Source organism: Mycteria americana, chromosome 7, assembly GCF_035582795.1.
Source record: "Mycteria americana isolate JAX WOST 10 ecotype Jacksonville Zoo and Gardens chromosome 7, USCA_MyAme_1.0, whole genome shotgun sequence".
Taxonomy (NCBI): domain Eukaryota; kingdom Metazoa; phylum Chordata; class Aves; order Ciconiiformes; family Ciconiidae; genus Mycteria; species Mycteria americana.
In genome coordinates this window covers 25,563,389-25,590,614 of record NC_134371.1, presented here as the reverse complement: position 1 = coordinate 25,590,614, position 27,226 = coordinate 25,563,389, and the positions used below count along the sequence as shown (strand labels likewise).

Sequence of the window (27,226 nt, the reverse complement as noted above, 5' to 3'; positions counted from 1 at the left end):
AGGGCTAGACAGACCATGGGGTGACCTAATCAGACATCTCTTACGTTCCTACAAGGCAACTGCAGGGCAACTGCAGGGCATAACACACCACTCCTAGGCCTGGCTGTGAGAGCGAGAACCAGCTGCCCTGTGAAGGCCAACCAGACACCGCATACAGGTATATGAAACCCTCAGAAGCCCTACAGCCCTGCTTCTGCACCATGATCAGGCAAAACATGTAGTCCAAAGCACTGGGTGTAGGACACTGCAGAGAAAACGTAAGTTAGAGTCATCTTCGTCTTGCTTGAGTTCTTTGTGCACACATTAAAAATCTAAAGCCTTGTCTCAGCTTGGTGGGTGCAGCCCAGCAGTGAGTCCAGGGAATCCAGGTGTACAGAGGATGGTCATGCGAGCACATTCATGCACAATGATGGGAGGAAAACAAATCACCCAATACAAGTCAATTTTTATGCCAACTTGATATGTTGCATGTGTGATTACTGCAGAAATCAACATGGGTAATTATGGCCATCTGCACCCATTACTACCATTTGTATGCGTATTCATAGTAACTGCACATTAGTTAGACATGCCACTGCACAAACATATTAAACAGCTAATTAATTAAAAGAACAGACCTTCTCTGCTTAGGAGGAGCCCATCACCCACTAATCACAAAAATGCATTTTCTCCATCTGTTAGATTATTTGCCCCCTCCCCAAGGTCACCAGGGAAGATGCAACTGGCCTGCAGTCTCGCGAAGGCTCTGCTGGGGTGGTGAGCCTTCTGTTTAAGCGACTTCCTTTGTGTAGCAAGGCTTCAGACCATGGCTGCTTCTGAAAACATGACCATGGACTTCCACGGAACAGCACAGTGCTTTTGGATTACCTCAGGTGACCTTTGGATTAGACACCAACCATCTTTCCACCACTCCCAGCACTCATTCGTCAAGCACAGAAGAGGCTAATCGCATGCCCCTTAACAGGACAGCATACCACAGCCCAAGCGTGCATCCTGTACGACTCCTCTTGCCATGCTGGTTCCTCTTCCAGCTCCTGTTTCTACAGCAAACTCCTAATGCAACAGTAGATTATAAATACACAGGGGATGGCTGTGCCCCAGTGCTTCACTGACATATCATTCTATCTTCAGTCAGAAACTGTGGATTTAAATTTAGGGATGGAGCAGGAGGTTAGGTTTCAAAATTCCAAGATAAATCCTCCCAGAGGAGACAACGGGACCAGAATTTCCTCCCTCTGGTACAGCCTTAAAGCAGATGGGAGCATGGAGTCAGAGCTGTTGAGCAAACTGCACTGCTTGTGCGGCCCTGAAATGCTGTACCCAGCTTTTCAGCTGTTTGAAGACTGCTGTGGCTACGGCCCTTTGTACCAGCCGCTGCTCCCCAGCACCAACAGAGCAGTCAGGACTCTTGCTGGATGTCCAAACGTTGGGTAGAAAAAATTGGTCCGGCTATTGGCTTATAATAATTCCTTATATTACAGCAAAGGCTAGCAATACTCTGCCTCAGGTCGAATCAGCACTTTGATTAGCTCCCCATCCCTTTCAAAACAAGTGTTAGTGTGAAGGGGTAATAAGCTACAGGCCTAACAGCTTTGGCCATTTTTCATTTGTGATGAAAAAAGGAACAAATACATTTCAAATCATTGTGAAATATTTGTGAAACAAACCAAACCTCTCCTTCCTGCACACATGAAATGCAGTGCTGAAGAAGCCACTACAATCCAATAAAGTGCAAAATGCTTTCATCATTTGGCACTGTAAATGCTTACCCTAGTTATGGAGTAGCTCAAGACAACTCTACAGTAGAGTTTACTTTGATTCTCCTAAAGCTAGAGACAATTCTCTATCTTTATGTGCTTTAAAAAAAAAAACAACCCAAAAACAAAATATGAAATAATTTCTGTTGCTCCAGATGCTGGCAGACAGGCTGCAGCTGATGGTGCTTTGTCAAATGGGAGCTGTGAAAATACTGTACTTGGATCACCACAGTTGTGGACCAGGCAGTCTGATCGCTTTAAACTTGCTAAGAAGTCTTCCGACATCTCCTGCCCAATCCCCAAATTTCTACAGCTCCAACAATGTCCTAAGCTCTGTACAGCAGAAAAAGGCAGAATACCACAGTGTAGCTCCTGCTTGCAGCTCCTCTGAACTGCTTCAAAGGATTCAGGGCAGGACTGAAGGCTGAATCAAGCAACACATGGGCATTTTGATAATTTCTAGACAATTCTGCTGCATAACCATATCAGCTTCACTGTACACATGCATGTTCTACACACAGAAACACTTTCCTTACACTATTCTCCAAGCACAGACTATTTACCATTGTGCAAAGCACAAAATTATGCTGACTAGATCCATGATTTGGTCTAGCACCTTCTGAACTAAGGAAAAATGCCTTCAAAGAAACTTCATTCAAATGTGGTCTGAGCAATGCTGTCTCCCCCTGCTCCTGTCTCCTTCCTCTGTGCCCACAGGAGGCATAGACCCAAGGCAAGCCTTTCGGGAGAGCCTGTAGCCTTCGGTGCTCCCCGCCTGCTTGTCCCAGCCAGGAGGAACTGCTCCACAGGCAGAGTCCTCCTCTGGGCATTATCCCCTCCTTGTGCCACTTGACCACCTTTGGCTTTGCTGAATCCAAAAAAGTAATCTAAACAAAACCTGCCATACTTGGTCCCTCAATCAGATGAGAAGCAGCAAACATGATGAGTCAAGTGCAAGGTAAGCAGTATTTTTATTTGGTTAATTAGAATTGCTCATCAAATGAAAACAAAGAAATTATTTACTGCAGAACTGGTACAGGTAGTTGTTGCATAAGTACATTCCTGCATATTTGGCTACTTTAGGAATATTTTTTAATTAACAGTTTCTCCTCGGCTAAAGCAAACCATAGAAAATAAGGAAAGAGAAGTTTCACACAAGGACACTGCTGAATCCCTCAACTGCCAGATTTTTTTTTCTTCAGGGCGGATTTTAAATTAAAAGCAGATTGCCTTCATTAGCGTTACCAGAAGCCATGTAACTGCCAAAGCTGACAGAAACAAAACTGTGATTTGCAAATTTGGCAAGTGTCATTTTCTTTTTCTACAAATGTGGACAATGTCATTCATATTAAGAGGGCTTTTGTGGGGGACACTGTGCAAAGAACAATTCCTTCCCCAGGAGTGGAAAAATATCTCCAGAGCAGCAGCTTAGTATTCTAGGGTACCCAGGTTCTTCCTCCTTCTTTATTTTGCAAGAAAGTGCATTGCATTAAATTTGTGCTGAGAATGGTCAGACAGTAAGAGTGCCATGAACTGTCTTCTCCTGATGACTGAGCAGAATACAGTAGCAAGCCCATAATAAACATTTCAACACTGATCTTTGACATATAGCCGTACTCAACCTTTCCGTGACTTGTTGCCAAACGCTCAGAAGCCATTCAGCATGGTTTCTCACTGAAATCCCTATTCTCTTCACTTCAGTCTAGCTGAAAACGCTGATAATATCCTGATAGGAAAGTTACATTTCTACCAAGGGCAACTGTGTTTGCAGGCTTCATGGTCTGCTCCAGAGTCTCAGCCTTGGTGATAAGGGGAAAGTCTTGGCAGTATTTTTACTCTCTTTCAAATTCCTGTGTGAATAGCTGCAGAACTGAGGGAGGCATGCATGAAGCCAGCCTGCCAGGGTGTAAGAGCAGGCAGCAACGGATGAACAATCTGCTGTTCATTTTTAGAGTGACTCCACATGTCCTGCTCCCCTCCCTGGTACATTAGTCTCCTCTAACTTCTAGTGTCTAGCTTTCCTCAGTCTTAGGAAGAAAGCTTAATATACATAACCAAGGTGTTTAAAAATATAATGGTGTATTTTAGTTTATGTTATATGCAACACAGTGGATGTTGGCTTCAGGGGCTGAACCAAGTTGCTGACGTGAAAGCGAAGCGATGGGGGTGACCCCGACCTGTGCATACTCTCTGGGGTTGGTAACGGCCTCCTCAGCACCACCACTGTCCCAGAAGCTGCCACTGCCACAGCATGGCGGGACAGCCAATGCCTGCTACGTATGGTTCACCGAGTCTTCTATGATGAAAAGACGACACAAATTACAGGATGAAGAAACAAGAAACATGGGTAATCTCTGAATACAACCCACATGCTCAGCAGCGTGGCACTAGAGACCACAGCACCCCTGACTGAATGAAGTATTTATTCCCCTGGCTGTAGCTGAAATGGGAAGGTCTGAACACATTATTAAACTTTGCAGGAAGTAGCTTAACACACTAAGTATTACCACACTCACAAATGTAAAGTCTGTCTGTAATAATTAGGATTGTACTACATATGATTTTATTAGACACTGTCTTATAATCAAGACAAAAATAGCTGTCTACATAGTAGTCACCAGTTTCTTAACTGTCTAAAAATAAAGCAACAAATGTAATGCAATGCCAGGCATGGAACCAACTGAAATAATGTTAACCTATATTCAAGCCTGCAAAGGTAATAGCAGTACGCCTACTGTTAACCTTCAGTCTAACCTAGAGTTAAATGTTCAGTGGCTCTGCAATTTTGGTTTGTATCTTCAAAAGAACCGGAGAATCCAGTTCTCTCTCTGTAGTCCAGCTCTTTTCCACCACACAGTGAACAGAGTTCATTATCCATTGAACTAAGTAATGAGTTAACAATAATTAAACTGAAAGAGATACAGATTAAAGGAATTTCTTATTCCCTGATCTGCCAAGCAAATTGTTTAGATACATGCAATCAATGAGTAATGACGAAACAAAATAAAAACCCAACAAACCAAAAGAGCCAACAACAGGCTCGTAAAAATCTGTTCAGTAAGGCTCATGTATCTTCGTTAGGTTGAACAGCATAGCATTTTAATCAACAAAACCCCTGTCTTTATACATCATGAGAATAGAGGTAGAATGTGGCCCTAAATTATGCCGTTACTGTTTATTATTCATGTATCACGGGACTGATGAAGATTTATGGTCCCATTGTGCTAAGTACTGTATAGTGAAATAGAGAAATAGTGAGACTTAGTACTCCAAGACTTTATAATTTAAAGACAAATTACAAAACCAAGATCTTATCATTTGAAGACAGTAATGCACAGATGGAGATTGGAGACACAGGCAGATTAAGCAACTTGCCCAAGGTCATGTGCCAGAATAGAAAATTGAACTCAGATCTCTGGAGTACCAGCACAGGTTTTTACTCATGTAGGAGAACATTGCTTCTCTTTGATTTCACTATATGTCATATTTCATAAACTAATAAATAAGTTCAAAAAATACAAATGTTACACAGCAGTACTGGAAGGATTTCCTTTCACACCTACTCCTCTGAAGACCTTCATTAACGAAAGAGCTTTACCTACACATACACCCAATTCATCTGTGTATGGCAAAATTGCAGCATTTGCACAGAATCACAGAATAATTTAAGCCAAAAGGTCTTCTGGAGCCATCTAGTTCAACCCCTCACTCAAAGCAGGACCAACTAGAGCAGGTGCCCCAGGGCCCTGTCCACTCAAACTCTGAATATCTTCAAGGATGGAGATGGAAGTCTCACCGCCTCTCTGGGCTCCTGTTCCAGTGTTCAATCACTCATGTTGAAAAAGTCTTCCCATGTATGAAATGAGAATTTCCCCAGTTCCAACCTGTGTCTGCCACCTCCCATCCTGCCCCTGTGCACCCAAGTGCACCTCTTCTTTCTCTGTTCCCACCCATTAAGTAGTTGCAGACAGCAATGGGATCTCCCCTAGCCTTCTTTCTTCTAGACTTTACTTCTCAATGCTGAACAAACCCAGATTTCACAGCTTCCCCTCGTACATCACGTACTCTAGCACCCTAACCATCTTGGTGGCCTGTGCCAGACTCGCTCCAGTATAGCCATACCTTTCCTTTACAGAGTAACCCAAAATTTGACATCATGCTCCAGAAGCAGTCTCACAAGCACTGAACAGAAGGGTGTAAGGCACTCCACACTTTTTTTTAATAAAGCATGCAAATAGTTAATTTTCTTTAATCAATTATTGTATTTTTATGCATTTTAACTACACAAACCCTGCATCCCTCAGTTTACAAAACAATACAGGAATATCGTTTTTGCACACCACTTCTGGAAGTTTGCTGTTGCAGGGGTCTCAGCACATGCAGACACACTGGGCTCTGAAAGCAACCACTGCTCCCATAAAGAATACCGGAAAGGGGCATTTCAGATGTCTTTTTCTCTAGCTGACAAAAAGGATAGCCAGATCAGCCCGAGTGACGTAACATGCTCAAAATATATCAGTGATAGCAGGATAACACAAGACACCATGTTGCTGGATACCCATACATCAGCAGATATATTTAGGAATTTAAGTCCTAAACCCTATCACAGAGTGTATTAGTAACAGAGAAAAATATTTAATTTATGACTGTGATAGGAGATTGCTTCAGTGCAACACAAACAGTAGCAACAGTGTTACTTATTAAGACAAAACTCAAGCCCCCAGACAGTGATCCAGGGTAGTGGGAGAAATGATACTGCATTTAAACACAGTGGCTTTCTTTCCTGGTTTACAATTGAAATGTGCCCTGTGTCAGAAGGTATTTGCTCTGTTTATTTTAACAAGAGCAAAGTCACAACTTAAGCTTTGCTTATTTATACTTGCTGGCACGTGTGAAGATTTACCAATGAAAATTTAATTTTAATTAGTTCTGCAAAAGTGCTATTAACATTTGTTTTACGTTTCCCCAGAAGGTACTATCCTACACAGCAGCAAAATGAGTCCACTCAGCAACAGGCAGCCATCCTGATATGAAAGGCATCTGCATGGCATGGAGATATTTGGGGCTTTAAGTGATCCCGCAACTGAACAGCACAGTACATGTGGATATGGCAAAACAAACTGTGCTCCATGCTGCTGTCCAGGATGGGACAAACCAGTTATGCGTCAGCAACAAGCATGGATCTGTATGTAACTGCTCACCTGCATCTTGGGAGGTTGCTGCACATCTGAGCTCAGGCAGGGAAATCTCATCCCACAGGGACAGTGGCACAAGCAAGCTGCCATGGGAGCAGCACCTCTGCAGCTGGGACTGAACCAGCAGCACTAGGAAGAAGCAGGCCCAAAACAGGCCACATCCCCTCCTCCAGCCAAAGCAGAGAATGGTCCAGTCCACATCCCCCAGAGCACGGGCTCAAGAGCTGCTTGTCAAAATTCCCTTTCCGGAGCTACCACCCCACGTACAGGCACACACACATATATAAATAAATAAAACCCGTGAGTTGCTTCCAGTTTCTTGGCAATAAACGATAACCTCTCTTATGGTGTTATTTCATACAACAGCAGCAGGCAGCTTTTCAAAGAGACATAGCTGTATGCTCTATCCCTTTCAAACACAAAATAGTTCTGGATGCCCATGTTGCCTTTATACCAACAGTAAAAGTAAAGCAATAGAGCCCCAGCTTTGGACTGGGATGAGTCATTCCTCCATTTAAGGATACATTTAAAGCCATACCAATGACTCCTTATGCACTGCGAGAGCAAAGGTGCATGCTACATCAAAGTATAGGTATCACATCTTACCCAATAGATGACTTATGCAGTTGCATGACAGGTGTGTGTGTTTGTGAACACAGGGCACATGGCCAGACAATGCTGTCATCCATCATAAGCCCAGCATATATCCACCATGCACCTGCAAAAGTTTGTATTTTAGGCACAGAGCAGACCTGCCACAAGTCATAGAATCATTTAGGTTGGCAAAGACCTTTAAGATCATCAAGTCCAACCGTAAACCTAACGCTGCCAAGTCCCGCTAAACCATGTTCCTAAGCACCACATTGACACGTCTTTTAAATACCTCCAGGTGACTCAACCATTTCCCTGGGCAGCCTGTTCCAGTGCTTGATAACCCTTTCAGTGAAGACATTTTTCCTAATATCCAATCTAAACCTCCCTGGTGCAACTTGAGGCCATTTCCTGTTGTCCTATTACCCGTTACTTGGGAGAAGAGACTGACACCCACCTCTCTACAACCTCCTTTCAGGGAGTTGTAGAGAGTGATAGTCATCACGGCAAGGAGTGGCTGTGAACCTTCACGGAGCCAGAAGCAAAAAGTAGGCCACCAGCACATCGCATGCCTGAGGTTGGACATCAGTTACCTAAACAAGTCCTTTCCTAGCATGATTTGGCTCACTTCTCATACTCTGCAACTAGTCAAGTAAAACTCTTGCCGGGTAAACCTAGTCTAAAGAGGAATTTACAACACTCTGCTTTGCTCTCCCACACCTAATTCCAACCCTCCACATCTAACATCATTTTGACCACCTTGCATTAATGCATCTAATAAGTGGTACCACATATTAACACCCCATATAAACTCTAGCACACAGAATAATTTATGCCATATTTTCCACATCCGAACTTTTTCTGCCCCTAACACCAGTGTGTAGCAGAGATAATGAAGTTATTGTCTACTATTAACTGATCAAATAAAATCAAATACAGCTTCCTGAGACACAGCAAGTCCAACAGCCACTGTTCTAAATCAACTTAATGGAAAGCATAGAAAGAGGACAAACGCACAAACTCACCTGGGAAGATATAATGTAGTACCTGATCACTGACCTGAGGACAGTACTGAGGAACAGGGGGGTTTCCCCTACTCTTGCACTCCATGCAGGGACTCCACTACCTGATGTGCTACGGAGATTCACGCATATATTTATATAACATCATATAACTTTTTGCTTATCTGGGCTTAAATTCATTTAGGGGACATGCTAGTTGCAGATGAAAGGCAAAAGGCAAACTGGAACACTTCTCTGACCTCCCCAGGCACTTCCCAGTCTCTCCTCTGCACCAACCCCCCAAAGCACAAGCAGTTGGGACATTGTGGCATCCTACCACCATCAGACAGGATGGGGCACAGGCCCTGGGAAGCCTGCGGCTGAGTCAATGGGACTTCTACCCACGGGTTCCCACTATTGTGCAGCCCTTCCTCAAATTCACAGCAGATGAGTCTCCAGCTATGGTTTGGCCTTAGAGAGCCTCTCTAATAAAAATACCAGCCTCCTCAACGTGGAAGCCACTAGGAGACCTCCCACAAATGAAAGGGGAGTAAGAGGGGTTTTTTTGCAGGGCTTGTTTGGGATTCTGTCACAAAGCCAAACAGATGTTTGTAAAATCTAAACTGGTTATACAACTGTTTTAAACTCATGCAGCTGTTCACAGCGAGCAACCGCATCAGGGGAGAAGACCACTGCTCTCTTAAGGCACTCTTACATCTAGGGACTAGAGTTTAATAAACCAAACTTTCCATGAGTTATTCAAGCTCTCATTCCAATTTAGTGATTACGGTAGAGGAAACTGCTGCAAAGAGCAAAGTGAAGTGGCTTTTCCAGCTTCTTGGTGAAAATCTGCATCCAGATGGGGACTAGGATCAGACCTCCCTCCTGCCAGACCCACATGGTAATTACAGCACCCAATTTCCACCGTTCAGCTTATCTGGGGAGACAGCAGGAACAGACAAGAGATGCTAATACAGCAGCCCCCTGCTTTGCCACTCATACAAAATTCACTTTATGCTATGCTTGGCCCTCACTTCAGGATCAATTATACAATCAAATCACTGCAAACTTTACTGCAACAACATGAACTGAGAGCAGAAGAGACTGAAGTAGCCTCTTTTCATCTGTATTTTTAAAAATGTAAAATTAATCTTAATTTCTGACAGTGCTTTTATTGTATTTTTATTTATGAACAAAATTTACAACTAAAAGAATTTCTAAAATATTCATATTTTAGAAATATGCCTGTCTGCTCCAGCTAAAAGGCAAGAGATTTGGGTAAAACTAATGGAAACACTCCAACTAAATTATACAGTATAGTTTTACAATCCTATAAAATACCAATTTTTTGCAAGCCAAAACTATTTGTCATAGAGTATTTGCATTTTAGTCATATAAAAGATTGACTGTCTGCATAAGTACTATCGTGTTGCTCCCTGAAACCACAGTAAAACTTTTTTGGTTTTGTTTTCTTTTTTTTAATACTTCAGAAGAATGCATGGCAATTTAAAAAATTGTTTTACTCATGTTGCTAGCATAGGAGTTTATAACAGCTGGGTAATTCTGTACTTTTGATTCATGCTGCACTCTATACAAAAAGGCACAAAAAATTAAATTAGTTTTATAATCTCTGTACAGTCAACACAATTGTGATTAATATATTTTCTAAAACTCAGAGCGAGAGCGTTGTGAATAACTGTCACAGCACACTCTGCTTATTCGAACCATAAGAAAGACAAGAAAAAGTTTTCCATATCTGAAGAATTCCAAGTAAAACAGGAACACATTACTGGACAGGAGTGACTGACCCAGCTCACAGCTCTGTCACGTATAGACAAGCATTTTAAGTGTCTACAGTCTAAAGCTTCATTATTTTTTGCAGAACAATCTGGCAACTGAGGTAACCTGATTCCCTGGGAATCAAATGTTACTTAAAGACAGGTTTCACCTGTCACGGATATAACACATTCTGAGCAACAAAGTGTCAGGGTATATAGACATTACAGGAGAGGGCAGCCTGTCCTTCACGGGTAAGAGGGAAAAAAGGAAATTTTCTGCTTTCACAGAGTTTTGAATTTTATTTCTTTTTTGTAACTTTGAGGGGCAATCTCCTAATGCAATGGCAGCTACAGCAACTTTGTGCAAACAAACTACAACACATGATGGAATAATCTTCAAGCAACTGCTACAAGGGTTCCTGCAAGCTTTAAGGTCTCCCTTCCCTAGGTCTCTCCCCATCACCATGGGGCAGAGTTATGGTAACAGTTGTCAGGAAGACACTGTCAACCCTCATTCTCATTCCACAGACAGGAAAGCAAGAATGTGACTTTTTCCAGGGAGATTTAAAGATGAAAAGACTCTGTATGGACTTGCTCCAGGCCACCACCCAAGCAGGTGGTGTGTCTGCCCCACCAAGCTGCCCACTGAACCTCTCCTTCCTTCTCACAGCTGTGCTTGGTAGCAAGTATTTGGAGAAGCATTGAAAAAGGTGGCCCAACTGTGACCTAACTTATACAGTCGGAAACAAGGAGGGACTCGCTTAGGCTTTTCAGAAAGACTCAATCTATGCAGAAAGTTCAGAAGGGGCAGAAGAAAGTCAGCATCAAGTGCCCTCCTCAGCTTTACTGTCACGCAACCAGAAGTAGTACATCCAAATCCTTTCTGAATTAACACTCAACTAAGGAGATGCCCTTCCATGGGAAAAGCCAAAAAGGTGACTCTACACGTTTGCTACGTGCCTGCTGCAGCGCACAACATTCAAGGGGATACAGGAGGACCTCTGCATGTATCAAATGCAGTTAGAGCCAAACCCTGCTGTTACACACAGCAGCTGAGCAGCACACTGAGTGCGGGGAGCTGGCTGCGCTTCCAGCAGGAGACACCCTGCCGTTGCAGGACAGGATGCCACACTGAAGACAACTCTCTGCGGGGACTTTTGTTACTGCTTCTCCGAGTGGGAGAGCAACACGTGCACATACCATCTTGGACGCTGCTTGCTGATTTCCTGCTTGCAGGAAAGCAAGCAATCACATTTGGAGGTAGTGTATGCCCTGTTACAGAAGACAGGCAGAGGCGGCAGGGCCAACCGTATGCCAGAGCAGCGTGCTGTCTTGACACTATCCCCTCTGTAAGGCTACCTGCCTGCTAGATGTACGCAAAAGCACCTCATGGGACAAAGAAAGAAACCCAATATATAGAAACGTTGCATTCACCAGGGGTCAGGACAGCAAACAGACATTAAAGCTGTTTCCCCCAAGGAAGCCTGGAGATTTCCACAGAATTGGGATGTTTATTTCCCTGGTTTTCCCCTGAAATTCCTGTCCCGTATTTCCAGCTGAACGCTGAAAGCAGATACAGAAGTTCTCCCTACACCAGTGACACCTGCCAATCCCACTTCCCACCTACCCTGCTCCTCACTTCCACAGTGCTGGAAAACAAGCAACAGGAACACCCGAGCTGCTGCCAGGAGACCAAAACTGCAGTACTGGCCCCAGCCACACAGCGCTGAGAGTACTGCAGCCAGCAGGATCAGAATTATTGTTCAGACCAACAGCTCTCTGAGGCTGGGGCCATCCTTTTATCCTGCCTTCACTTTCCATACTGTGCCTAATGCAATTTGATGCTGCAATAAAAATAGATGATACTTAACCCCCCCCCCCTTCCTAGTCCAATGGGCAGCAGTGAGTAGGGTGCGGAGCCTGTGCTCAGCTGCTGCTGATAGGCAGGTGCTCCGTGGCCTCTGTTTTCAGTTATCATTGTTGTGACCTGCAAGGAAAATAAAACCTTTGGCTCTAAACACACATTTTTTGATAATCAAGTTAGCAGCTCCCTCCCTGCCTTTGGTTAAGTCAAAGCACACTTAATTATTGAAATTACCCAGAGGAATATATCTATCCAGTCTCCTCAATGTGAGACAATTGTACTGAAAGCAATAGAACATTAAACCAACTGTTTCACAATCCCTGCCAAAAGCCACACATCTTTCAAACCCATCCGGCATATGCAGAGATTGACTGACATGTGTTCTTAAACAAAGCGGGGCACTTACAGGGCAAGAACAGAAAAAGGAGAGATGAGGTGAGCTCTACAGTTTCACACAGTGGTGGTGGTGGGTGTCTCCAGCTATACATGCACGCAAATTTTGTGAAAAGAAAATATCAGGCTTTTGCTTCACCAACAAAAGAAGCTGTTGAAATAGTTTTGTCAGACACAGCTGATAAGGATAATTATGTGGTGAGAGCTTAGTCATCCATATCACAGTGACAGAAAGGCAGATTCTCTCAAAAATAATGTCAACACCACAAAACTCTAAAGAATATCTAAGTGTAAAGCTTTCCAGATCGCAGGCATAGCTTAGGTAAGCACTGGCTTGCACTGCGAAGACACAGGCTCCTCCGAGACTCCGGTTTGGTCCCATAACTAACCGCTAGAGGGAGCCCATTTTTCTCCATAAATCTCATTTTCATAATTGTTTTGTATGCACACATTCTGCAGTCACAAATTAATCAATCACAAGTGTAAAATATGTAAATTTCTATGTATATTTTAAGTCAAACAGAAATGGAGATACGCAGTTCAGGCACGGCCTCCTCTAACATTCGCACCAATCTACTTGCCAGATGGAGGAAAAGGCACAATTCCCTATGTTTTGCCTCATCAGAAATAGCATTCTAAACCAAGCAGGCTACAAAGGCCATTCCAATTTGCCCCTAACAAATTCATTAGCGTAAACGGGTTGATACTGCATTCGGGAGCTCATCATACAGCAGCTAACCTTAAGAAATCCCGTCTGCCTTGAGTAACTACAAACCAAATATAACAACAACTTCAAAAAGTGCTGGAGCAACAGTGTCCCCATTCAATTAAGGGGTAAACACTCTTCCTTGGGAGTGGAGGAGCCCCAGATTTTATTTTTCATACCACAGATGCAGGTTTGCCCATCTTTTCACTTACGCCTTTTGTACTGCAACTGCCAGAAGTTAAAATGCCCTCTAATATTGAGTATGAAGAGGGTAATAAAACCCAGAGAGCCTCATCAAGTCCCATCCTGTAGCCAGACCTGTTCTCAACTTAGCTAACGCTCCTCCAAATGGCTCTAACACATACACTTGACAATGTTTTCATTACAAAACCAGATTATGCAGCCTAAAAGGACCAAAAGATTAAAAAATTGTTCTGACTCCTTTCAGCTAGGGAACCAGGGAGGCATACTCATGAGATATGTGACTGGACGAGCAGCAATATGGCCTGGCAAAGTCCAGCTGTTTTTTTTCTGTGCCTTCCTCTTCTTTCGCTGTGTGACAACCATCGCCCGTGTCAACAAACTCAACCCAGCAGCAAGCCAAGTCTAGGAAGGATTAATCTGAATAATAAACAAACCAAAGCAAAAGCCTAGCCCAAACAGCGAGCAAGGTCCAAGCACATCCAACTCTCAAGTCTTCTCCAGTACACAAGAGAACTATCTCTGCTCGAGACACTGGGGAGCAGTCACCTATCCAACATCAGTAATCCATCAAGTCAGCAGAGAAAGCTGGATATCCTCCCCAAAGCGCAATATTTTCTGCCGTAGACTCGCCCCCTTTTGTCACAAACCACGCTGTGAGCCTAAGACGACCAGCCCTTAGCACAGGCACTAAGTAGTACACCTACAGCAGGGCACCCCTCTCCCTCAGTCACCAGAGTAGGGGACCCACGATGGGGTGATGGTGTCTGGGTAGCAAGAATGTGAGAAAGTAGGAACTGAGGCTTGCTACCTCCAGAAGACTTAAGAGGAAACAGAAGAACTGGAAGCTGTCAAACTGCCCATATTTTGTAGCAATCACAGAAAAGGGGTGCGGGTCATCCAGCCGGTGAGCGGGAACACTCCAACACACAGGAAAATTTTGCTCAAGTTAGTACATCTTATGGAAGAAAGCGTCATAACTTCCCCAAACCCAAGGAGTAGGGAGCGTTTCCTCCAGCGTTAGAAACTTTCTTCTAGGCAGATCTTCACCAGAGACTCTGGGTGCACGTCTGTCTGTCAGGATTACTAATACAAGCAGACGTTTCTTTCATGTTTGGGAGTTTTGCCATTGACTTCAAAGTAGTGAGATATAACACCTTGCATATTCCCTAAACACACTTAATAACAGTACCCAACACATTCAAAACACTTAGACATGTTAAAGGCATTGTACAACACTAGCAAAAAACCAGGAACCCCTGTCTAGGTGGTTCATGAGAAATCTGGTAAGCCAAGAGTCTCCCTGAATCAGATGCTTATCTATTAGCCAGCTAATAACTGTGCAACTGCTTCTCTAACTGATCTGTACAGTCATAAGCAGGGACTACCTTCTGCTGAGCTGTGGAGACTTTATATTACTCATAATCCTCTTAAATCATAACAAAAGAATACAGATTAGAAGGTGTAAAGCGTGCAATAAGTGTTCTAAAACCAACATAAACACAGCCATCTCAGCCTGAATCAGAGCCTGCATCATCGAAGCTTACTAAACTCCTTTTGAAGTCAAGTTCTGGGGATGCAAGCAGCGTGTGGTTTGGCTCCTGGTGCCAGGCTGGTGTGACGGCAACACACACCAAGCAGCGCCTGGAGCCAGTTCAAAGCAGACAGGAGCAAGGTCAGCCTAGCATGGTAGCACCACTTTGGAGACAAGGCCATGAGGCTAAGAAATGAGTTTTCCCCTTTGCTTCAGGGCAAGCAATGGGAAGAGAACTAACAGCAAGATTCCCTTGGAGAGGGAGCGAGTGAAGGGCTTTTGCCTCTGGAGGGCTCAGAAATAAGACAAAAACGTGGTTCTTGGGGTAGCTCTTGAACCTCACTGACAACATGGAAAAGGCCACCATCAGGAAACCTAAGTTAGCCAAAAGTTGTTGTTCGTTGATGTGTAGGCATTTACAGGTGTCAGTCAGGTGTAATCTGACAAGAAGCCTACAAACCAATTACAACCCCCATGGTCAGCAAGCTGAAATAAAGCTGTTGAAACCAGCCTTAAGCGATGATTGAATGTTTCCACAAAACATGGAATTATAAACTGCATGATCCTGTACTTATTACATGTGGGGATACTGCAGGAGGGTCTCGAGATACTTCCTTTTGGAGACAAGAAAACTGGCATGAACTCCTGCACTAACCTGCACAAATGCTAAAAAGCATACACAATACACAACACTATACTTTATTAGGAACATTTCTGAGGTTAGTATTAACATACATCCATGTTTTAACTGTACTGGGTACATACTACAGCAATAAAAATGAGCATTCCTGAATATATATTGGTCAGAAGGTACGCACGATAATTACCAATGAAAATCATTAAGTCCGTTAGCTGTTTTAAATACCAGGCTAATAGCATCAGCAGCAGGTTTATGTGTGGAACCTTCCTCCCCCAAGCACGTCTTCATATTACTTTCCATGCAGTATTCCTCAAGTTTTTGCAGCATTTATCTACAGAGTTTCCGTGTTTACGGTAACAGCCAGAGATGCTCAGTTTGACACTATAATTTTAACTACTGTTGCTTAAGACTGCCACTGTACATGCTCGTAGCAACAAATGGTAGGCAACAAAACTCCTGGTTCCTAGAAATCTTCATGTCCTCTGTCACTTCTTGAATCTCAATGATCTGCAGGCACAAGACGCTTTACTTGCTGCTAACCTGCGATACATGATAACTTGTAACAGCAGTTCACGCAATCCTGAATGACTGCCCCTGTAGTACTAGTCCTGCATACAATGCTGTAGCCATCTCCACGAGTATTTGTAAGCATTTAGTATTCCAAGAACTTTCCACTTGAAACGTGACTGCTAATGTATTCACGTTTGTAATAATTAGATGCAAATTTATAAAAAGCCACTTTCTTCCTCAACTGAATTACTATTCTATTAATAGTGATATTCAAATGATTTTGAAATTCCCCAGTGTTTAACTTCAAGGATCACTCAGTTTATTCTGGAAATTTACTCTTGGTTGCAACTTGACAAAGAAAATATTAATTTGTTCACGTTTGTGAGACACTTATATGGTCCAGCCTTTTCCATTCACGGGTTAGACAATGAATTGGTTTCCCTGGAAAACTACACAATGAAATATTCAACATAAGGCATTCTGTAGCTTAGATGTGAACTACAGTAAAACTGCAGTTTTACTGGGATGTCCCTGTAGGTTGGCTTTGGCACGTACGCCTGCATGTTTTATGCTTTGTCTGAAGGAGGAAGCTCCTGCAAGTGAGGAGAAAGCTCTAGATATGGGTCACAAGTTGGTGTATCAAAACTTAGACGAGAATTAAAAAAAAAACCCACCACAATACCTCAGCATATTTCCCCCAGGCTTTCAGGAAAAAAGGAAAAGAAAGAGGGGGAAAAAAAAAAAAAGACAACCCAACATAAAGCAGACCTTGAATATTCTTTGGTATTTCAGTGATTTTCTGCAAGGAGGAGAAAATCAACCAAGATTTGTCCAAAACCAGAATGAAGGCAAGAGGACACACTCTGATGTAGGTTGCTCGGGTTTCCTCTACGCTTCACACGCTTGACACAGGGTCATTTTACTCCCGCTTCATTTTTAACAACTGACAAATGCCATTTACAGACTTGTTTCCCATCCAAAAGAAGGTTAAGAAAAATCAGTTCTTCTCTCTCATAACCTTGTGGCATTTTCCAGCTCCGACACCAAAACCCATTACAGTCCGACTATCCCGAGTTCTGAACCAAAGCCCTGGAACCGTTTCAATTGTACTCAAAACAGAAGAAACGAGACAATGAAAAAAAAGAAAACCACCACCGCACACTTGGTGCGATCACCCCCCCTCTCACAGCTTCGTTCGCATCGCCACCGATGGCGTGAGACCCTTTCCAGCCCGGGCAGTAGCTACGAGGGGTGCTGCGAGGGGAGAGGGGGTGCCCGGCCCTCGGGGAAATCTCTCGGGTCCGACTTGTGGCGGCCCACGACCCGAGACAAACTCCAGCGGCGGGTCGCGGGCGCACCCCCCGCCCCGCGGCACCCCCGAGCTGAGCCCGGGGAACCCCCAGATCGCAGCGGCCCCGCGGGCTGCTCCGGCCCGGGGGGACGGCGCTTTCGGCCGCCTCCCCACCGCCCTACCACGCTCCCCGGGACTCACCGGAGATCTCGGCCTGGGGCACGCCGCTGAGGCTGAAGCCCTTGGCCCCATACAGCTGCCGGACCTCGGTGCAGCTCCTCGCCTTGCTGCCGCTGTCACCGCGAGCCGGGGCGGAGGCGACACATAGCAGCCAAAATCCCCACGGGAAGAAACGCATCCTTCTCCGCTGGCCCCGCCACCTGCCGTGCGAAGGGCAAAGCCAAGGTCCCGCGGCGGGGAGGCGGCCCGGGTCCCCGGGGCGGCGCGGTGCCGGGCGGCGCGGGGTCCGGGGCGCGGCCCCCCTCCCCGGGCAGCCCCGGCGGGATGGCGCGCAGCGGGCGAGGACGGCAGGCGGGGGAACCCCGGGTCTTAGGCGCTGCCGCTGCCCGCGGCGTGCGGGAAAGGCGCCGAGGAGTTCAATCCGGACGTCGCCGCGGCTCGGCGGAGGGGGCAGAGATCCAAGTTTGGCCGGGCCGGGCCGGGCCGGGCCGCTTTAAAGCCCCGGAGCGTGACCGCGTAGAGGGCTTTTGTTCTTAGCGCGGCTGCATCCCCGGGCAGTCCCGCCGCGATGCTGCCGGCTGCGGCGCCGCCGGGCCGGGCGGAGCGGAGCGGGGCGGGGCCGGGCGGGGAGCGGGGCTGCTCCCGCGGCGTGGCTCGGCTGGGCTGGGCTGGGCTGGGCTCGGCGGGTCGGTCCGTGCGTGCGCCGGCACCGCTCCACCTGCGCGCCGAGCCGGGCGGCGGGGGAGGCTGCCGAGCGAGGCAGGGCTTCCCCCGCCGGACGTGGCATCACGCCGCCCGGCGCCAATCCCGCGCAGGGCGCAGCCCCCCGCCCCGGGGCCCGGCTCCGCCCCCGCCACCGCCCCGCGCCCTCGCCGCGGGCGCTCCGCAGCGCCGGGCGCCGCCGCCCGCCCGCGGGCCCGGCCCGGCCCCGAGGCAAACCGAGGGCGGCACAAGTGCCGGCGCCGCGGGGCGGCTCGGGCGGAGAGCTCCGGCCCGGTCCGGCCCCGAGAGCAAGGAGCATCGCTACCCCGCCTCTGCGACGGGAAGTCCCGGCTTCGGCGGCAGCACGGACAGCCCTGTCCCGGGCAGGTTTCAACCAGCCTTAGAGCACCGACAGCTGGGGCACTGGGGGGTCGCACGCCGTCCTTCCGGAAGGACGCATTGAAAAACGGGCATTAAACCCATCTTTGTCGGCGTCGTGGCCAGGTGCTTAACCTGAAGACCCCGAGTTTCCCCGAATTCGGTGGGAAAACAACCACATAGAAGACTTCACTTATAAAACACTTAGCCAGACCGGTGAGTAGAAGGCATCTTAACTGAGAGCCTGGGAATCCCAGCAAGGTCCTGGGGAGGCTGAAAGTGCCCCTCTAAGAGCAGATGTGGGAAGAGAGGCAATTTTCAACTACAGATTCTCTGCTTTGGAGTTTAGTTCCTCCAGCAGCCTGCCAGCTCGTGCTCGAAACTCGTGCTCTGCAGCTCTGCCAGCCACGCTTTAGACTGCTTCCCACAGAACTGAGGCATCTGTGATCACCTGGGTGTCAAGGTAATGCCTGTGTGTTTCCCCCCAAACCGGCTCTCAGGCTTTTGGGTAGTATCTAACACATTTCACAATGGATAGAGGACCTAGAGATCACTTCTCCGAGTCTTCTGAGAGCAGTTGTTTTCTATGGAAAAAGGAGAGGGACTATGCCTGCGCCTCAGCTGAAGCACTTGTGTGAGCTTACACCTTACTAGACATTAGAAACCCCACACAGAAACCCCACCACCACCATGGTCCCCCCAAACCCCAGCAAAATTTATCAGAGATTGTACCTTTTGGACTAGTCACTGAGACATGCAAAAATACATGGGAAAGTTGGGTCGTTCATCTTGCTGCTTCAGAACTGCTTGTTCTCCTGAGGAATGAGTAAGGAAGAAGTGACAGCAAAGTAGTAGCCCCAGGAAGGGGAAGGATGGCGCTAGGGAAAATCTGTTGCTTTCCTGTGAAATCGCCTAATGATTTCCAGTGAAATCTTCCTAATTAAATTAATCTATGAGATACGAGAGAGCAGATTAAGAGGATCTAACTGCAAAGATGGGGAGAATTTTGTAATGAAGATCATGGCTAAGGTGACACATCATTGTCACCAAAAGTTAAAAACTATGAGTCAGATACACCCCATACACCCCAAATCTTAATTCTTTTACACATGACATTGTGCCTTTTGGTCTCTTCCTGCATCTCTCAGTGATGCAGAGGTCAGAAACCCAAGGCTTGCAGCTTCCCCAAAACTTGGTACACCTCAGCTTGGAGCTCGCTTTGCAGGCTTTCTGGAGCATGGAAATGGGTCATGTTCCTGGAAGTATGTGGAAAAAAAATTGCCGCGGATGATGTAGAGTCTGACTCACCCTGTTTTTAAAAAGGGTCTCTTTTCTAAATGCAAGAGTACCACACACATAACAGGTTGCCAAGTATGTTATGTGGCACAAGGTTATTTCAGCCTTTACTCCTGGATATTTATTCTGATTTTATAGCCATAACCCTTTCCCCACCCCAGGTTTTGAACATGCTACTTGGAGACCTATGTCAGAGAGCTCATCTAATTAATCCAATTACAGTAACAGCAGAAAACAAGCACCAGAGGAATCCATATAAGAAGATATATTTCCAGGACTACAGGAAAACCAGGATCTTGGTTCCTCCTCCTGGTACTAGAGGGAAAATCCAATACTTACACAGTTAACAACGCTCTCACTTGGGTCTGTTGAGGGGAGTGAACTCCAGGAACGCAAACTCCAAAGAGACAAAGTACTTGATAGAGAAGAAAGGCTGACTCATAAACCTCTTATCTGGTCTGGCTGCTACAGAATGACTTGGGATGACACAGGGGACCAAAGTAGTACCTAATTTTCTCTTTTCCTTCTCAAAGTCTGGGGTTGGATGCTTGCTGCTGTTGTATATCGAGGGCTTGCTTCCAGCTCTGCCTGAAGCGACCTTGGGGAAGCTCTGTGAGCTACGGCTGCACCCCAAGGTTGCAGCACGAAGCCCTCCACAATCATACAGCTGCTGAAGTGCACTGAAATATTAACTGCTGACAGGGAAAGAACTGGGACTGAAACCCTTGGGTTTTGGCCTTGTGAACCATCCCCTGAGCTATAGATCATTTCACAGACAGAAGTATTTCCCTTCTTCATATACATCTCACTTCCCCAAGCTGGGTGACAACAGTGCCTGCGGCGGGGACTGAAGTCATGTCATTCCTGATAAAATCCTGAGAGTCCGCAGCACGCACTCCGCTTATTCACATGCACTCTGCTATTCCCATGGTGAAACTCTAGGCTACCAACTGCCAGCACAGATCACACTGCAAGCTCCCAAGCCCATGTCAGGAGCTAGAACTGGAAGTACAAGCTCTGCCACAAACCTCTGTGATTAAGTGACTGTCATCAGATCACTTACCTCTTAAATAGGGATAAGAGTGCTTCTTATCTGACCACCTGCCTGTGAGATGCTCACATACTATCATAATGAGAAGCTTATAGGTAGACAAATTAAAAATAAACCCAAGCTGATACCAGCTCTTCAACAGAGAAGCTATCTGCAGGTCTATACAGGATCCAATCCTGAGCAAACTAATCTTAAATTATGAGGCACGTCTATTCATTTCGCTGATAAAGTTTGTATGCACACCCAGGATTTGGGCTCGGTACATTTTAAGCAAATTGAAATAAACATCTTTGAAGTGTCATGATGAAAATGTATTTTGGCATGCATTATAAATTTGATGTCTTCTGTGTGTACCTGAGGACCAGATCCACTTTCTGAACATTCTCAGTTAAAAGAATGGGGCTTGGCAAAAAGTGAATAAAAGGTTGTCCAGCGATGGGCAGAAAGAGCTGGAACTGGGGAAGATAGGAAAAAGCACAGTAAAACACAAGCTGAGTAGACAAAATGCAGAGGAGGAGAAAAGCATACAGCCAGCCAGCAAGATAGTCAGAGGAAGACAGAAAATCCATCCTGCTGTGGAGATCACCTCTTGACAGTCCTAACAAAAAGCGCTGCCCACTGAAGAGCTGATCCAAGCATTATGAAGAAGCAAGAATGATGAAGAAGAGCCAAATCATCTGGCACAAGTGGGGAAAGCTACCCTTTAAAAAAAAAGAAGTGAAAAGACGCTTTGTACAACCTCGACTTTCACAGAGATGTCTTGTTTCTCTAGTGCTTTCCAAAAGTTTCGCAATGCAGTGGACATGCCTCTCTTTTTCATATTGATGCAAATCAAGAATTGTACAGGCAGCAACTCAGTTACGTGCACCAGACCTCCGGCTGGTTCCAAAATGGACCTATGCTGAGTTACAGCAACCTGGAGTTTGACAGCAAAACCAGAGCAGCAAAAAAAACAGATAACCTTATCAAATTGCATTGTATGCCAGATAAAAAGAATAGAGCATTCCCACTTGAATTCAGTGGTGTTTCTACCTTTTTCACTATGCATCAAGTACAGAGCTCGCACAGAATGGGGAGTGGGGAGGGAAAGGAGATGGGCAAAACCTAAGTGGGCTACGACTTCTCCCCTCTCACCAATGTCATGTAATGAAACCCTCGGTACCTTTCCCTTAGCCAGTTTGCTACTTTTGATTCTGCGGAAACATCAGAAAATCTGGCACCTTTAGATTAAAAAACTTCATCAAAGTAGGACTACCTCAGTACCTTTTCTGCTGGTTTCTTTTAATCTCTGCTATATCTGTCTCCTACAGGACTCATGAAAGCTCTCCCCTTGCTCCCTGCCCCCCCAACGTTTGCTGGTGTTCAGCAGAACCTGGACATGTGTTTTGCTGAATCAAATCTAATTAAGTTATTCAGAGGATTTACTAGATTACACCTTGCTATCTACAGCTGCTTACTTCTTCACTGGATCTTCCTTCATTAGAAATCTGGCAGCTCCTCCGCCCCTCTGCGCACATTCCCCCATGAAGCTTTTCTGACATGCGCAGGAAGCGTGTGTCTGATTGGTTTGGTCACCAAAAATATCAGATCAGTCCCTTTGAATGGCTGGGACATCTATATGCAACTGACAAATCCAGCTTGACGCTAAGACTTGTGGGATTTGTGTGTCCAGATTAATTAATCAAGAATATTGTTCAATAGATGTATCCTTCCCAGGTCTTGAGGGAGCCAGAATTGTCCCAGGGCAAGGATGATCACAATTCTGGCTGCTGAGGAAAAGAGGAAGAGGGGCTGCACTGAGGACAAGTGTAGCAGTGTACGCCGAGGCTCGGCCGACCTGCTGTTCAACCCTTCAGTGGAACAGACCAGTTCCCTTTAAATGCAACGCTTAATTCCCCGGTGTGTGGATAGTACTCTGCAGAGGGAGATTATGAACAACTAAATAATTTCAGGCAGAGAATCTGGCTAACACAGGTAATTGCCACTCTGTGCTATATTTTGAATTGAACAACCCAATTTTACAGCAGCGACTTAAAGGAATGTATTGCTTTAATGACCTCTTACAAATGACTCCACCCTGCAGGACTGTACTTGTATTATATATGAGTCAGAGGTTTCCCAGTAGAAAGAAGTCTTAAAGGCTAAAAAATAAATAAATGCCATAAACTCATTAGAGAAGCTGCTGCTAATTGGGTCTGCCCCAGGAAGTACATTTCATCTTTTCTGGACATGGCTTTCAATAAAGCTTTTCCCACTCCCAGCTCGCCAAAACATATGCAACAGTGAACAAAGAATATGGACACAACACTGAATCTGTTTTATGTTTGATAAGCAGAGCGTAGCTCGATAGTATGAAATGGCTCACAATTGGCCCCAAAATTACTAGGTTAGAAATGTATCGTTTCAGCATGCCACTACAGTGATATGTAGAAGATTTCTGCCACTTCCTGCAAAAGTCGCAATCGGACAACTTCCTGTCATTCAAGAGGTTATATCCAGAAGTTGACTATTTTTGAAAGAGATTTTTCAAGTATAAATCTCCCCTCATTCTCACTGTCATCAGTCTCTGGGCATTGGCTTAAGAAGAATGCCCATAGGAACATACTCTGTTCCTATGAATGCTAGCTCAACAGCACATTCCTGAGCATTGGTCCAAGGCACACGGAACTGGGACAGACATCTCATAGACTTCTGCGAGAAAAAACTTACAGCCACGAAGAAAGAAACATGTGGAGTCGCAATACAGGCGTCTGGCAATGCTAATGGAACTTCTCAGCTGACACTTTATCCTCAGCTGTTGCTACATTAAACACTACAGACTAAAGCACTTAGATGAACTAATACAATTATCGTACGTTCTGCTCAAGTGTTTATTTTTTCCTTCACATCCAGTTAGGTACAACATAACCTGTTTTTCTAGAGAAACTGACTATGAGGAAACACTGACAACATTTCAGTTTGGTATTGAAAAGCACCAAATGCCTTTAGTTGTGAGCAGAGGCTCTCACACTCCAGGCTTTGTCTGTGCTAAACAAAATACCCAGTGGTGAGCAGGTGTCAGGCAGAGGTGCAGGTAAACTAGGGTTAAACACCAGCTAGCTGGCAGGGTAGCTAACAGCAAATGTTCAGCAGCCTTTCACACACAGAGGAGAAAACCTGACTTTGAGTTTGGAAATGCGTCCTTCCCATGGCTTTTTTTCTGCATTGTTAGTAAGGTAATTACTAGGTGACACACATTTTTTTGGTGTGTGCCAGCTTCACTTCTGATGTAACTGTACACATGAGTAGAGTTACAGCTGGGATCTATTGGTCCAGCATGTTTTTAATTTCAAGATCTATGTATTTTGCAACACAAAGACAGTATATGAATCCACTATGGCTACATAACTTTAAAGGTGCTCAAAGGCCAAGCCCTCAGAAGATAGTGTGATGCCAGTGAAGGTACATCAATTTATCCTGGCTGAGGATTCAGCACCCTTATAATCCAACATCCTCATGTAATGTTACTGTCTCTCTGGGTACTGTTTTCTTTGGTCAGGACCACATAAACATCCAGTGTTGGATTTTTCAAGATGCCAGCCAACGCAAACCTATCTTCTTAAGATTAAAAATAGAGCTCTTAATCTGATTTCATTTCCTCAACCTGCTAGAAACCAGAGAGCATGAATACAAGGAAATGCAGAGACACTGGGTGTTAGAAATGATAGAACTCGCCAGGACACTTAGTTCTTTAAGGTTTTTCTGTTTGTTGGTTGGTTTGTTTTTACAGTGCTACTTTTGAGCATAGCCTTGAAAATAAATTGTTTGTAATACCTATGTGTTTTTATATCAGATATATAGTTTTCCCTTAGGCAGGACTTTTCTTCTGTGGCTAAAGGAGCAAAGCTTAATTCCTTTGCCTCTATTGTAGCAGATGCCAGGGACATTGCTTTTTAAAGCATTTTAAATAGAAGTTGGTGGACTGGGGGACCCTGGATCACACTTTCAAATCTTCCTTGCTGCCTTACAAAAGCTAAGCAGTTAGGTGCAATGACTCACTCACACTGACATTTTTGGGAGAGAATGATGCCTTTTATAATAACATTGATATTCCCCCATTGATGTCTCAACACTGGCTAATTTAGAAAAGAAACATGTAGTGCAAGGTTGAAAGGTCACAGGCCAGCCAAAGAACTCATGAGATCATGGGACCATGAAAGAGGCTCCGGCGTTAAAATAAAATAGCCTTTTTTCTTTTTGTTTCTTTTTTTAAGGAACAGACAAACTTTTCTGAAAGGCCAGGAATTTAATCTGAACTCTTCTTTCACATACTGTACAAATAAAAACTACACTGCAGAACTACTTGGGGGGTTCAGTACAGTTTATCTCCAGAGGTCACTTTAATCTATATTGAGTAGAGAAAGAGAGGGAGAAGGAAGGACACACATTTACTTTTAGAAAGCTGCCAGACCTCTTTAATTTCTGATGTTACCATTGTCAAGCCAACACCCTTCTTAGATTATTCTCCCCACAGTTTGCAATGCCTCCACAGTCTAGTGAATGTGAAATTAAATTATGAAATATTGGATTATTTGTGGCTGTTGTGTTCTGCTCTACCCACACTGTTCTTTTCCTTTTCCCAGACTCCTGATTTTTCCCTGTCAGAGCTAAAGGAAAAGATAAAAAAAAAAGCTTACAATATAATAAATTTACTTCCACGGTGTTCTCTAGACTGATGTTTGCACCCTCAACAGATTTTAACACAGATTCAGGTTTGAGACTAAAATAAGGGCCAGATTTTCTGGCTTTAAGTGATTCAGTGACTGCTAACCCACAAAGTACTCTTTTTTTTTTTCCTCAAAAGAGGACTCTATTAGTTTCTTCCCAATATTAGGTGTATATAAAAATAATTACAGTCTGATGGAGACTATCTTTCAGATTCCAAATTAAACAGAGCATCCTTTCCTTTATAAAGGAACCTGAAAATGTTAATGTTGGATTTAGAAGTGGATTTGCAAAACACAGAAGTGGATTTGCCTAATATGCTGTGTTCCCTCTTCCCTCCAGTGCAGCAGCAGCTAACAAATATTATTTGTTGATGCAATATATATAAACCATATATCTTTAGTATGAGAATTTGTTATTAAACCAAAGCAATTAGGCACTGAGTGCCTCCATAACTATAGCTGCTCAAACTGAAAAAGGCAAAGTGGTTTCCTAATGGAACATGCAATTGATAAGAGCAGAAATTATTCTTTCATAGCTCATGTCTTTGGAATTTAAGAAAATAAAGACTGGCTCCTGTAATGAAGCAGTGTACTTCAGCCTTGCTGTCCTCCCAAATTTTCATAATAAAATGCTTTATTTCTGTGCTTTCTTGGCTCTCGTTTTTGTCACGTTAACAAGGTTCATAAACTCTAAGGTAACAAAGTATAAGGCACCTGTAAAGCTTACTGGCCAGTGAGAAGAATTTACTTTTGGGGTATATTCAAAAACACTATTAGAAACTACATGCATTTGCTTAATCAAGTGAGGACTTGTACTGGATACCAGTGTATCCATAGAGTTCTCTGCTTAGAAAGAGACTGATCCAGTGTCAGAGGAGAGCTATTTGCAATCTCTGCCTGCCTGTCCTTCCTAGCTCCAGCCTGGTGGGAGCAGGAGACTCTCTCCTGACTCTCCTGACATACAAACACACAATCACCTCAGTTAAGAAGCTCATAAAGTACTTGCCTGTAAAAAATTGTAACCTGCCTTCCACTGTGACATCCTGTTGCAGGTTAACCCCAGGAGGCAACTTAGCACCACACTGCTGCAAAACCAGTTCACAGCCATAAGTACTCACTCTTTTTCCAGGGAGAATGCTGTAATCCATTTCTTTGAAAGTCAGAATAGAGTTCAGGGCTCTTTAGCATGTCCTCACAGTGGCCCCCCATGTTTCAGCGTTATTTCAGTTAGTTACTTGCATAAAGAGTTTGGCAAAAAAATTAACCCCAAACCATTCCAGTCCATGCAGCCACCATTACGAAAATAATTCTAAAAGATCTCCATTTTCACTCCTAAGGTCCTCCACTACGTGAATGAGTGTGCTGATGACCCTGCAGTGAGCCCGTAAGTCCTCATACATGCTATGGGCTCTATTAGGGAGTCTGTGTCACTAACAGCTAAGTTACTATGAA

At 44.8% G+C, this 27,226-nt stretch overlaps 1 protein-coding gene across 1 annotated transcript in view; it reads right to left on the bottom strand.

Annotated features, from left to right (window-relative positions):
* The window catches only part of GPC1 (glypican 1), a 222,731-nt gene extending 204,329 nt beyond the window's left edge, over positions 1-18,402 (bottom strand). The window contains exon 1 of the mRNA XM_075507446.1: positions 17,663-18,402. Within this exon, the coding sequence (XP_075363561.1) occupies positions 17,663-17,819 (157 nt within the window). The 5' untranslated portion in view covers positions 17,820-18,402. The remainder of the gene's footprint in view (positions 1-17,662) is intronic.
* Positions 18,403-27,226: the final 8,824 nt, after the last annotated feature.